We start from the raw sequence: 13,120 nt of genomic DNA, 5'->3' as shown, positions 1-13,120 counted from the left end.
TGGGACTGTCCTCAGCCCCACAGAGGTTTACCAGCGTTTTGGATTTTCTGACTGTTCTTTTGTTCAGTATATCCCAATGCTCCTGTACCTGGATGGCCTCCTGCACTTAGCAGGATCACCGGGGTACTTTACAGCCAGGTCAGGTTGACTGTGGCTTCTTCAGGGTGCAGACGTTTAATCAATGGGGAAAAAGTCCTCCCTGCATCCCTCTCTGGGTATTCTTCACCTAGGAGCCCTGCTGGATTCTCAGAATCTGAGAATTTTTCTGGCGTAAGACGGCATCTCCACTCTTCCATTAGGAGTACATGGATGTCTGCGCAGTCGACATATGTCTTTACACTCTGGGATGCATGGTCCACTATTCAGTGTCTGCCTTTGGAAGGGTGGAATGGGCTTAGTTCCATTCCAGGCCTTTCCATAATTGGCTTATCTCCAGATGGAACAAGTTTTTTCTGTCTGCTCACTGTTCAAACGATGATGCTCTCCCCGGAGGCAAGTCAGTCCCTTTTCGGGTGACTATGGCCATCTCGTCCTGGGTATTCTTTGCTAAGGACAGTGTCTGGTTCGCATCCATTTCAGTGCAGTTGGATGTCTGTCGATTCCACCCTGTCAATTAACTTGTCGGAACTTTAGCCTGTCTTGGGCCTTCACTCTGGCATAGCCCTTGTTTCCCGGTGAACCTGAAAAAGTTCAGTCCAACAGGGTCAGAACAGTGGCTTCCTTTTTAGCAATACTGTTCGTTGGGTGGCAATGTCAGGTATGTCGTACATTCGGTCATTGTCTGAGGGTCTCCTCCCGACCATCTCGACAGTGTTCATTTCAGGTGCTCTCCATTGGGAAGCGGGAGTCCTCAGCCGTCACGACGTGCATCCCGGGGACTAGTCTCTTCCCCAAGAGAGGTTTCATCTCCTGGTGAACAGGGGGGGGGGCTCCTGAAGTGACCCTCATGGCCTTCTGACTCTATCACACTGTGGTGTTACAGTCCAACTCTGGGGATGCTGAAGCAACCTTCAGTGACTCTTTGTCGATGAAGTGGTTCTTCCAATTTGTGTACCTGTGTTCTCCGGTCTCCATTCTTCCTCGAGGGAAGTGTTTCAATCGAGACGGAGATGCTTTCCTGCTGGTGGCTCCTGATTGCCCCAGATGTCAGGGGTACTTGGTTTTTCGGAGTCTCTCCATCGATACTCCATTCCTGATGCTTCACTGCCCAGACCTGTTGTCTCAGGGTCCTGGGGTTTGCCTTGGACCTGGGTCGTTTGTCTTTGACTGCGTCCCTACAGTGGTCTTACGGCTTCCCTGGCTTTGTCATCGTTGGAATGATTAGAGCACATGGATCAGCTTTTGCTGGGACCTACCACAAACTGTGGCAGCCATAATTCTTATGGTATTATACCTGTCGATACGATCCTCTGGTGTCCAGGATTTCCAGATATTCTGGCATTCCTTCCGGCTGGCTTGGTTTAACCCTCGGCCTGGCCTTCCTGACAGTGCGGATCTCTACACTGTCAGTATGATTAAGATATGGAATTGCTCCGCTCTGGTAACCAGTTCATCCTTTGGAGTGTTTTCTGGATTATGCCTCCAATTTGTCCTCCCTAGGGATTCCTTGGGAGTTAGTAGTGGTTCTTCGTTAACTCCGGGGAAAGTTAATGGAACCGCGGGTTGTGATAGCCATTACATGGTCTATTGCTTTGGCTTTCTCTCTTTCTCTCAGGGAGTTTATATCAACCAGGTGAGTGTCGGAATTGGGAGCGTTCTCATGTGGCTCCCTCTTCTGGAGGGCATCTTGTCAGGGTGTGAGTTGCTCTCACCCTGTGTTTCTTCTTAGTGATTTTTAGGTTCCATATTATTCTGGAACTTATGGTGCGGCCATTCAGTCCCCAGTCCTCTCGGCTGGTGTGGCCTCATTGACTGTGGTCCGGCCTCTGTGGATTTATGTGATCCGTTCAAGTTCCTGACGGAAATCGGACTCCTTATTGGTTGTCTGTGATTTCTGGTTTTAACAGGAAAGGATGGCCGGCCTGTGGCCAAATGTTGGCTGGACGGCCTCGTATGTCTTCTTCAGGGGCCTACCCATGGGTAGGCCTTTCTGTTGTTGATGCTTGTTTTTCCTCGGGCCATGTAACCCTCGTGCATGGCTCGCGGTGGCGCCTTGGCTGTTTTGCCTTGCTAGGTGGCCACGTGGTCTTCTGTCCACACCTTTTTAAGGCTCTGGGCATTGGTTTCCTTTGCCTCTCAGGATGCTTCCTTTTTGGTGGCGGATTCTCCTCTCAGCACAGGAGCGTCCCCTCCCTTGGTTGAACTGCTTTGGGACATCCCCAAGGTCAACCCTGTGGACCCCCTATGGACCCTGAAGTAGAAAACAAGAGATATGGTAAGAACTTACCTTTGTTATCTCTGTTTCTACGAAGTCCATAGGGTCCACAGGGAGCCCGCCCTGACGCACCTGGCTTCAAATGGGCTGTGTGGCTGGTCACCGGTTTTCCGTCTCCCATTTCTGTGGGTATGGTTATCGAGTGTTCCAGTTTTCTCTCTCTTTTTCTCTCCACCTCCGGCCTTTGGCTACTTACAAACTGTGGTGCCTCTGGCTTGGGGGTGGGGTTATAGGGAGAGTGGACCCAAGTGCATCCTGGGAGCTAAAAGCTTTAACTGCGTGGTGCCCGGATTTGGTTCCCAACCTATACCCCAAGGTCAACCCTGTGGACCCTATGGACTTCGTAGAAACAGAGATAACAAAGGTAAGTTCTTACCATATCTCTTGTTTTTTTGAAAAAGAAAATGGTTGCTCTTCAGGTGCATATATCACTGTTAATTTAAAATTGTTCAAAGTAGTTATACACAGATCAGAAGGAAATTACGTTAATGAGGTGAGAGCAACCTGTAGCCAATTGAGACATTTTAAATGTCAACATCCGTTTTAAAGTTACTGCAGCGGTTTTGCTAATGAAGAGTGTTCATCTGTATAATACAATTGAGACAGAAATCTCCTTTTAACAAAGTATTCTATTATTCTCCTGTCAAACAAAAGTGGTAAGATTGAGGTGTCAAATGCAGCTCTTTATAAAATAAATGTAATGTGCTTTACATTTTATTCAGATTAACATTTTCAATAACAGAATAACAACAGCAAAACATAATAAAAGTAAGATACAGTACTACATAATGTCAAATGTAATCTATAACAGTTTTGTATAAAGAAAGGGACAAAGTTTGTGAGGGGCAGATTCAATTAGCGGCAAGGTTACGTTGGACCAGGATAACCTTGCTAATTTTTGCTTACACCCACATACACGTGCAGTCAAACGCAAGCAAAGTTTTCCCTTCCGGAATTACCTAAAATGTGCACAATGACTGAACCTTGTGCTTTATTTATTCTAATTTTGAAGGTTAAAATCGAGATGTTGGGCTTAAAAATTCACCACTACAATGAAGTTTTTATAGGTACTGTATTTTTCAGGGAGTAATTCAGTGGTTTGTACAAGTTTAACCAAAACGTATCAAATTCATCAGCACGTTTAGTGTTGTGATCAAGACATTTTCTTAGGGCAGTATAATGTTAATGAATTTATTCCGTTCAGGAGTAGTTGGAGTAATTGGACTATGAGCATTTGTTAAGCTTCTACATCTGTAAGATTTGGTATACATATACGTATACAGCAAGTTATGACATTAACTGACAATGCTAGGGTAAGAAGAAGACATTTATCTAATCAGTGTTGGGTATGAACAGCGATAGAATGAGACAGTTGGTATTAGCTTTGCAAAGGGGTTATGGAATGTAGCATGCTAAAAAGTAATTTGAGGAGGTATGATGTGTTAATTCTATGGGGCAGATTGAATTTCCCGCTGTGTTTACTACGTAAAGTTCCAGGTCTAACTCCCGGAGCTATTCAATTATTAGTTAATTTCCCTTTATGGTAATCCATGGGCAACTCACGTTAAGCCATAGATGCTGTGTTAAGTGCCGGAATCTATGGGTTAATCTGCTTAAGCCCCAAAGGGTCCATTTAACATGGATTTTTCCTCGCAGCTCCTGATGCTGTGAAGAAAACTCTACGTTAAGAGCACCCTCTGGGGCTTAACACATGGGGTAGCAACTCCTTCATTGAATAGCTCAGGGCTGTCACTTTGCTGCAGAGTAAACCTCACGGCTAATTGAACCTGCCCCTATAGTTCTTTTCTGTTCATAATCATCCATAGTAGGAATCTGCACCAATTATAAATTTTTAACCATACTGTACCTCTCTTCATGTGGATTTTAGATACATACCTGTTTTAATGGCCCAGGCAAAGATATATTGGAACATGGAGAACTACCAGATGGTGGAGAAAATATTCCGTAAATCTGTGGAGTTTTGCAATGAACATGATGTGTGGAAACTGAATGTGGCCCATGTATTGTTTATGCAGGAAAATAAATATAAGGAGGCCATTGGTTTTTATGAGCCTATCGTTAAAAAGCACTATGACAATGTAAGTATAGTTCATATAACTATTGCAGTGCTAATGTAATTTTTACTTTCTGGTGTACAGTTCATTCATTATATGTAAGATATTTATATTTATTAGTACAGTGTTAGGTAACGTTTTTCTCTTTGAGTGCCAAGCGCATAATATTATAAGCCAAAAAGTTTTCGGAGTATCACCACCATTGCAATAAATGCAAACACATTTAACAAAGTAATATATGGATACTAAGGGCTGGAGTCAAATAGCTGCGAAAAGCTGCGGTTTTACAAAAAGTTTTCGCACGTGCAAAATCTCCATAGACAAAAACCGGCAAACTGTTTTCATCATCTCAGAACAAGGGAAAAGTTGTGCAAAACTATTTTTGCTTAAAAATGTGGGGACTTGGTTCAGAACCCCTTGGACACCCCCCACCCCATGACAAGTTAGGTAAAAATAATTTTATAATTAGCTTAATTTGCACGTTAAGTTTACACTTTATCGTGTTTAGTTGAATTCCCCCCCAAAAAATGTAATGCCCTTCCTTTTTTGAAGTTAGTTTGCTCAGGTTAGTTTGATAACTTTTAGGCTGGAGATAAAGAATGCTTCAGAATTTTGTACTGTTATTCGACTGTGAGCAGGACTAGCTGTGGCAGGGTTCACTCACCAGAGGCCCAGGCTTCACTGGATATGCAGGCCATGTTTAGGTTTTTGGTTTGCAGATGGTCTAGGACACTAAAACTGTCTCTTCTTTGAGGGAATTAGTTGGAGTAGGAGGGGAGGTTTAGCGAACTGTGCACAGTAGGAGAGGGAATGACCCCACTAATACCATACGAAACATCTTGAGTGCCACTTTGTGGCATTAGTGCAAAATATTGCCTACCCCTCTATTAGTATATGAATGTGGATTAGCTATTCAGTTCATTTAAGTACTTATGTTCACCTGTGTTCACTACCAAAATACGGGCTTGAATTTATTTTTCCCTGTCCATGTAGAATTTAATTGAACACAACTTTAGCACACCTGCACCCAGAACATGTGACAACAGGACGTCATGGAAATGGGGCTTAGACATTGAAGCTGAACACTGGCTGCTTGCAGTGCACCATTCCAGGCACCCTTGCTTGGCAAGATAAATACAGGTGCTCCTGGAGCAGCAGCAGTGTTGCCTCCTTGTCCTTACGCACTGTACAGCAGTACCATTCACACACCCCTAGTTATAGCCGCTGTGGATGAGCAAATTCATTGCTCTTGAGAACACAATGTTCATATTCAAGCTTTGCCACTCTCTCTGTACATCTCATCACTCCCCTTTTTCCATTAGGAATGCCAAAACTGCCGTGCCTACTGAATGCAATAAAATACCCAGCAGACCCCTATTCCTATAGCATGAGCACATTTACTACACACACATCATATGCACTGAATTACCATTATCCATTTGCAGTTTTGGTTTGTGTAATCAAATAATTTTTGCGACATTGATTGATTAATAAACAGTGTCAGACTTTAACCCCCCCCACCCCAGTAAAATCCACTCTACTGCCTAGGCTATCAGTAGCGGTAGTGACTTCTCATTGGAAGCACTACCCTGCTGATGACAGCGAGACAGGCAGTCCCAGGCGGAGGTGTTTTCTCTCCCCGGGACTGCCAGTCTGGACAGCTATAGCAGAGAGAGGGTTTCCCATGGGAGCCCACTCCCCTGCTATAATGGCAGCCCTGTCTGACTCATAGGGGCTGCAGCTAATGCAGCCTCTAAAAGACAGCCTGTCTGCTAGCCTAGCAGCAGCTCTGAGCTTAAGCCACGCCCCCTGATTTAGGCCATGCTCCCAAGACCGCCAGACTTAAGCCCCTCCTCCTGGTGATATCAGCTGTCAATCACCGGGATGGCAAGGAAGGAGAGGAAGGATGTGTGCAATGCAGACATCCCCCGGCCAGACAGGTAAAGAGCCGCCGCTGTTAATAACCCAATGACAATTCTAACATTGGTATTTCTACTTCAGGGTCCATAGGGTATCCACAGGATACCTGGGGTATAGGCGATGGCGGCAGACATCCAGGCACCACAGAGTTAAATTTTCAGCCTCCCAGGATGCACTGGGGTCCCTCTCCTATACCCCGCCCCCGAGCCTCAGGCCACTCAGTTTTCATAGGTGCCTGGCCGGACCAGTCGCACCGTACAGAGGGGGGTCTTTTTAAGGCCCCTGAATATTTCTTTGCAGCTGTGGCTGCACAACTAGAGTGCTCCAGCATAGGACAGTCAGTATTGACGTCCATGCTGTCACTCCTACACCCCGCCGGTACCAGAACGCCGGTACCGATCCGGGGATGCTGGTAGGTAGCTGGGGTCACAGCTAGCGGTGATCCCCGGCTACCTGGACTGTGGCCGGATGCACGGGGAACAAGGTAAGCGGCGGGGTCCCGCGGTGGGCACCCGCCGGTAACACAGTCCTGTTTGGTCACCAGGCAGGGGGCTCCCTGGGGACCGGCTGCGCGTGGGGCCAGGTACTGATCCTGCGCCTTCCACTAGACCACCAGGGACAGCGGGCCGTAGCATGTGCGGTACAGCGCGGCGTCCCAGGGGTTGATAGCACGCCAGGGGAGAACGCCTTCCCTGTCTCACAGCCGGCGTCTCCCCCGCTGCACAGTGCCATTCCACAGCGGTCTGAGCGGGCTGTGTCAGCGCTCCTCCCCCGGGCCGGCCTCCTCTCTGCTCCTCGGCGGCCATTTTCTCACTACATGTGCTGGGGATGGCAAACGCTGCTGGAAGCTGATACAGATGCCATTGCGGTCCGGGTCCCCCGCATACCTCTCCTTCAATTAAGGTCAGTGTATGCAGCACTGTTTCCTACCAGGCTCCGGTCTGTGTAGTTGATCGCAGTGCTTGTAATGCAGGATGTTAACTGTGCATTGTATGTGACTTAAATGCTAGCGCTATTTGCCTGTACTTTCATTTCTGACTGTCAGCCTTTTCCTATCCCTGTTCTTCTGCTACAGCCCTTGCGGTGAGGTGTCGCAGGGTGTTTATTACCTCACAGTAAACGTGGTTTTTCTGTGTGGGAGGTCACATACGTTCCGTTCACACTCCTCATGTCGGAAAGTGAACGAGGATATCCTCTTCCAGCTATAATGTACTGATATCATGTGCAGTTAGCGGAGGGATATGTAGACGCTGAGGGTTTATGGAGGGCATGTTGTATTATATATCACGCCCCATTTCTGTCACTGTGCCTGCACAAAAAAGGGGACCGCCCTCGGCTGGCTAAGATGCTTACAGCCTTTGTGGGCAACGCCCCCTGCGTTTCCCCAAGGGGTTATCACAGCCTGTGGTGGTCTCATCACATGCAGGGGTCCCTGGACAGTTGATGGTACCCCAGTGTATCCTGTTTTTCGCCCCCCCAGGCCTCGCAGGAGCCTGTGTGGGTGAATTTATTGTCCAAATGGTATAGCACCTGATGGACGTTTTACAGGGGGAGTCACCATTTCGGCCTTCTAAACGGCCTTTCGGGTCTCAGACGGGTAAAGACATGACGTCTGATAACGGTGACATTATTGACTTTTTCAGACACGAGCCCCTTAGTGCAAAGGAGGCGTAGTCTGGGTCTAAAGTCTATATACCTGGCCTTCTACGGGCAGTCCGTGCGGCTTTGGTTATTACATATCCCGTGTGACTAAATCCAAATATACCTTCTTTAAGGATAAGGGTGTTGCCACTGAAATTCCTCTATCTGATCATTTTAGAGGAGGCGTGGAAAATCCGGGTAAGCGGGTCCAGCCTCAAAAACGGTTGACCTTTTGCATACCCCTTGTGCGGATAATTACATTTCCGAATGGGAGTTACCTTTACGGGTAGATTCTCATGTTACACGCCTAGTGAGGAGTGCTACGTTGCCCATGCCCTCCAGGTCCTCTTTGAAGGAGGTTCCAGATTGCAAGGTGCAAATATATCTAAAATCCAATATTCCCTTGCTGGAGGGGCTTCCAGGCCGGCTATGGCCGTGTGCTGGGGGGCCAGAACCATGGAACACTGAGTAGGTAACTGGATCTCTGCACACTGACTCTCCAGCAGAGCAGGTGGATCGTGGCAAATTCTCAGAGACTTTGCCACGTTCATAGTGAGACGGTCTTACATATAGCCTACTCCTTTCCAGAATCTCCTCGGCAGCAGTAGCGGCTTGCCGCTCCCTGTGGTTGCGCTCTTGGAAAGCGGACGCAGATTCCATTTGGAATGCTTTGCCTTTTACGGGACAAGTCCTGTTCGGCCCTCGTCTGGACGCAATTGTGGCCCTGCAGGCAGCAGCTACGTCTGCGTGTCTGTCATAGGCTACAGTCCCATCAGGGTCTGGGACTTTGTCTTTTCGGCCCTGTGAGGCCAGGGTAAGTCTAAAATACAGCTTTCCAAGACAGTCAGTAGCCAGGAAATCTGCTCAGCCATAAGAACAGGCTTGGAGTACAAGACGTCCTACTCCCAAGTTGGACTATAAGCCTTCAGCCTCACGGGACGGGCCTCCTCTCGGGAGCCCCCAGAGTCGGAGGCTGGCTTCTCCAGTTCGCCCAGTGCTGGTGTCTGACCACCACGGACACTGGGGTAAGAGAAGTATTTGCTTGAAGGTATGTCTTTTCCTCCTGGTAAAAGCCTCCCAGAAGGTATTTCGTTACAGGTCTTCTGTCAATTCAGGACTAGGCACTGTAATTTTTGAGGGTGTTACACTCTATGCTCCAGGCAGGAGTTATAGTACCTATTCCGTTGCCCCAAAGGGGAACGAGGTATTACTCCATCCTCTTTCTGGTACAGACACCCAATGGGTCTTACCAGGACATTCTCAACCTCGAATCCTTCAACAAATTCTTAAGGGTTCCTCGGTTCGGGAGGGGGACCCTGCATTCCATCATTCAATGGAGCCTGGGAATTTTGTGGTGTTGTTGGATATATTCAGGGTGACTACCTGAATATCCCTCTTTTCTTAGCACACCAGGGTTTTCCTCAGGTTTGCAGTGGTCGATAAGCATTTCCAGTTTCTGGTATTGCCCCTTGGTCTGGCCTCCGCGCCTCACGGTTTACCAGGGTCATGGTAGTTATGGCAGCCCACCTGCGGAGGCAGGGGGTCCGCTTGTTACCCTATCCGAGTGACCTCCTGTTGTTACACAGTCTCCAGAGATACTTCAGTGCCATATGCAATGGACAATATCTGTGTTGCTACGTTAGGGCTGACTGATAAACTGGAAATGGTCCTCTCTGATTCTTCACAGAGGATGCTCCATATCCCAACATCTGAGGATCTTTGTGATTGAGGAAAAGATCTCTGCATTACAGGCAAAGGTACGCAGTTGCCTGCAGAGTCGCCGAGTGTCTATTCACTTGGCAATGTGGTTCCTGGGTTCCAGGATGTCGCTGTTCGACATGGTGGAGAGTACCCAGCTTCACTCTAAAGAACTTGATCCTCTCCGGATGGGATGGGTTGCCCCATAGGATAAAGTCAATAGGCTTTCCCCGGAGATTTGTCTCTCTCTGGCCTGGTGGCTGCAGAAAGCTCACCTAAACAAGGGGCACCCCCTTTGGGATTGCGGACAGGGTCCTTCTGACGACGGACGCCAGTATCCGTGGCTGGGAAGCAGTGACGGGTCCACACTTGTTCCAGCGCAGGTGGACACCAGTAGTTTTTGCGCTTCCCATAAACATCTGAGAACTCTGAGCAGTATTCAAGGTTCTCCAGCATGCAGGACAGGTCCTCCACGGAAATACCGTGCAGGTACAGTCTGACAACGCCATCATGATGGCTTATGTAAGCCACCTAGGAGGTTCCCAAAGTCAGGCGACACTAACAGTGGTGTCCCGAATTCTGGCTTGGGTGGAAGGCTATATCCCTGCCGTCATCGGCAGTGTTCATTCAGGAATCCTCAGATGGAAAGCAGGCTTTCTCAGCCGTCAAGACGTGCATTCAGGGAAATGTCCTCTTTATCAGGAGGTGTTCAATCTTCTGGTGAACAAGTGGAGCCTTTCAGAGATGAGACTCTTCTGATAGACGTAGGTAGGTCCAGTGGACCTTCCAAGTTGTGTACCTCGTCCCTCCGTTATCCCTTCTTCCTCCAGTAATAGCAAGAAGGAGGCACGCTCCTGCTGATAGCTCCAGCGTAGGCTGGATGGCACTATTACTCAGATCTTCGGAGCCTCTCAGTTAACTCTCCGAAGCTGTTGCCTCTACGCCCGGACCTGTTGTCTCAGGATCCTGGCTGATACCCAGACCTGGGTTGTCTGTCCTTGACAGTGTGGCGGTGGAGACTGCCCTCTTAAGGTCTAGGAGTTTTTCCAGCTCTATAGTTAACAAGGGCTCTGTCCATGCTAAGAGCTCGGAAGTTTTTATCTGCAAGAATTTACCATTAGGTATGGTATACTTTCTTTCAGGTGTCGCCCTAGAGGCTAGGCTCCTCGGGTATTCCGGATATCCAGAGGTTGGCTTTCCTACAGGTGGGCTTAGATAACGGTCTTCGCCTTGCTTACCTGAAGGTGCAGGTTTCTGCCCTGTTAGTATGGTTTCAGTGTAGGATTGCTACTCTTCCTGATGTCCGCACCTTTGTGCAGGGTGTACGTTATATTCAGCATCCCTTTGTTCCACCTGTGGCTCATTGGGATTTGGCTGTGGTCCTTAGGGCTCTCAGAGGACCGCCATTTGATCCACTGGGCTCAGTGGATTTCAAATGGCTTACGGCTAGGACTGTATTCCTTCTGGCTCTTAATTTGGCCAGTAGGATCTCAGAATGGGAGGCTCTGTCATGTAGACCTCCCTTTTTCTCATCTTTCCTAGGAACAGGGCAGTGCTTGCCTTTACTTCCCCAGTCCTGTCTGCTGGTGAGGCCTATTTGGCTGTGGTACGGGCGCTAAGAATTTAAGTTGACCGTACCAGTCCATTTAGGAAATCAGACTCTCGGTTTTGTCCTTTCTGATTTCCATAAAAAGGGTTGGCCTGCCACTACGCTAACTTTGGCAGGATGGATTCACAGGTCTTCCTGTTCCATCCTCTATTAAAGCTCTTCCACTAGGTCTGTGGGTCCTTCGTGGGCAGCTCGACGTGGCGCCTCAGCGGTGATTGGCAGCCACGTGGTCATCTGTCCATATTTTTGTAAGGTATTATGCTTTTGATACCTTCGCCTCTCAGGATGCTTCCTTTCGGCGGCGGATTCTCCTTACAGCACAGGAGCGTCCCCACCCTTAAAGGATACTGCTTTGGGACATCCCCAAGGTATCCTGTGGATACCCTATGGACCCTGAAGTAGAAAATATGAGATATGGTAAGAACTTACCCTTGTTATCTCTATTTCTACGAAGTCCATAGGGTTCCACAGGACTCCCGCCCTGTCGCACCTGTACTGCAGATGGGCTTTTATCTGGTCACCGGTTTCTCCGTCTCCTTCTGGTGAGAATGTGATTCTTGTGTGTTCCAGACTGTCTTCTCTCTCTTTTTTGCTCCTGCTCCGGCCTATGGCTTGTTACGAAACTGAGTGGCCTGAGGCTCGGGGGCGGGGTATAGGAGAGGGACCCCAGTGCATCCTGGGAGGCTGAAAATTTAACTCTGTGGTGCCTGGATGTCTGCCGCCATCGCCTATACCCCAAGGTATCCTGTGGAACCCTATGGACTTCGTAGAAATAGAGATAACAAGGTAAGTTCTTACCATATCTCATATTATTTTATAATGGTGTTGTCCAACATTACGTTACATCTTCCGTCATATTGATTGTAAATCATGTAACTTCCTACTTACCAGATGCAATAGTACAAAGACAAGATTGTGTAGATATATCTGTACATGAAATTAATAAGTTGAATTATTATATACCATTTAGTAAGTGCCAAGAACACTCTTCTTTTGTTTTAGTAGAATGTACATAAAAATATTATTTTCAAATGCTAAATTGTGAAAAATGTATATGTCACACAAAGTCAGTACAATACAGAACTAATTAATTGCATTAATCTGCATTCAGATATTTCCATTGGGATTCTTTTGTAACCTGTTGTAGTTGCGCTGCTTGTTTGGCTCATTATGTAAATTACAGTCCTGCATGAACCAAGAGGAGACATGTAACACTGTTCCAGGTTCGCATTTGCAGCTATTTCTGTCCTTTTTCTGCGCAGATACTGTAGCGTCTGAATGAGATCTACTGCTGGTATGATGATAGGGGCACATTGGTGGCTGGTTGAGGATGAGGATAGTTGTACTGTAGATCATAAGAAGGCTGACTAATCACAATATGGGAAATATTTATGTTGCATAACAATGGTCCACAAGTCATTTTTGTTCTGAAATACATCAATGTGTCACAAGCATCTGATTATATAATGTATAATTGTATTTAAAAGCCATGAAAATAATGACTAGTATATTCATTTTAAAGTAGTGAATAACCACAGTGACGTTGTTATTTACTTACTCATACAGATATGCCCTACTCCTTATACATCTTTGCTGTGCTAAAAAGCCCCTCCCGGCGCGCCAGGTCTCGTGAGACCCTGCTAGTGCCAGGCGTCTTATTTGCGTCTTTTTTTTTTGGGCGAAAAATGTGTCTAAGTCGCAATGGGATGCCAGTAGGACCAGCAGTCTGCTGATTAATTTTCTAGGCGACACTCGTATATCTGTGTGCAGCTGAATCTCAGAATCTGTATATAATGTGCTACA

General features: G+C 47.3%; 1 protein-coding gene across 2 annotated transcripts in view; it reads left to right on the top strand.

The window, feature by feature from the left end:
• Window positions 1-13,120, top strand: part of LOC148535387 (intraflagellar transport protein 70A) — an 83,668-nt gene that overhangs the window by 55,000 nt on the left and 15,548 nt on the right. For both annotated transcript variants that reach the window (XM_088463854.1, XM_088463847.1), the window contains exon 14: window positions 4,263-4,473. In XM_088463854.1, coding sequence (XP_088319980.1) covers window positions 4,263-4,473 — 211 coding nt within the window. The remainder of the gene's footprint in view (window positions 1-4,262; window positions 4,474-13,120) is intronic.

The sequence above is a fragment of the Taudactylus pleione genome, unplaced genomic scaffold (assembly GCF_031769625.1).
Source record: "Taudactylus pleione unplaced genomic scaffold, aTauple2 ptg000053l, whole genome shotgun sequence".
NCBI classification, from domain to species: domain Eukaryota; kingdom Metazoa; phylum Chordata; class Amphibia; order Anura; family Myobatrachidae; genus Taudactylus; species Taudactylus pleione.
Note: the sequence above shows the minus strand (reverse complement) of the source record. Positions and strands in the feature narration are given on the sequence as shown.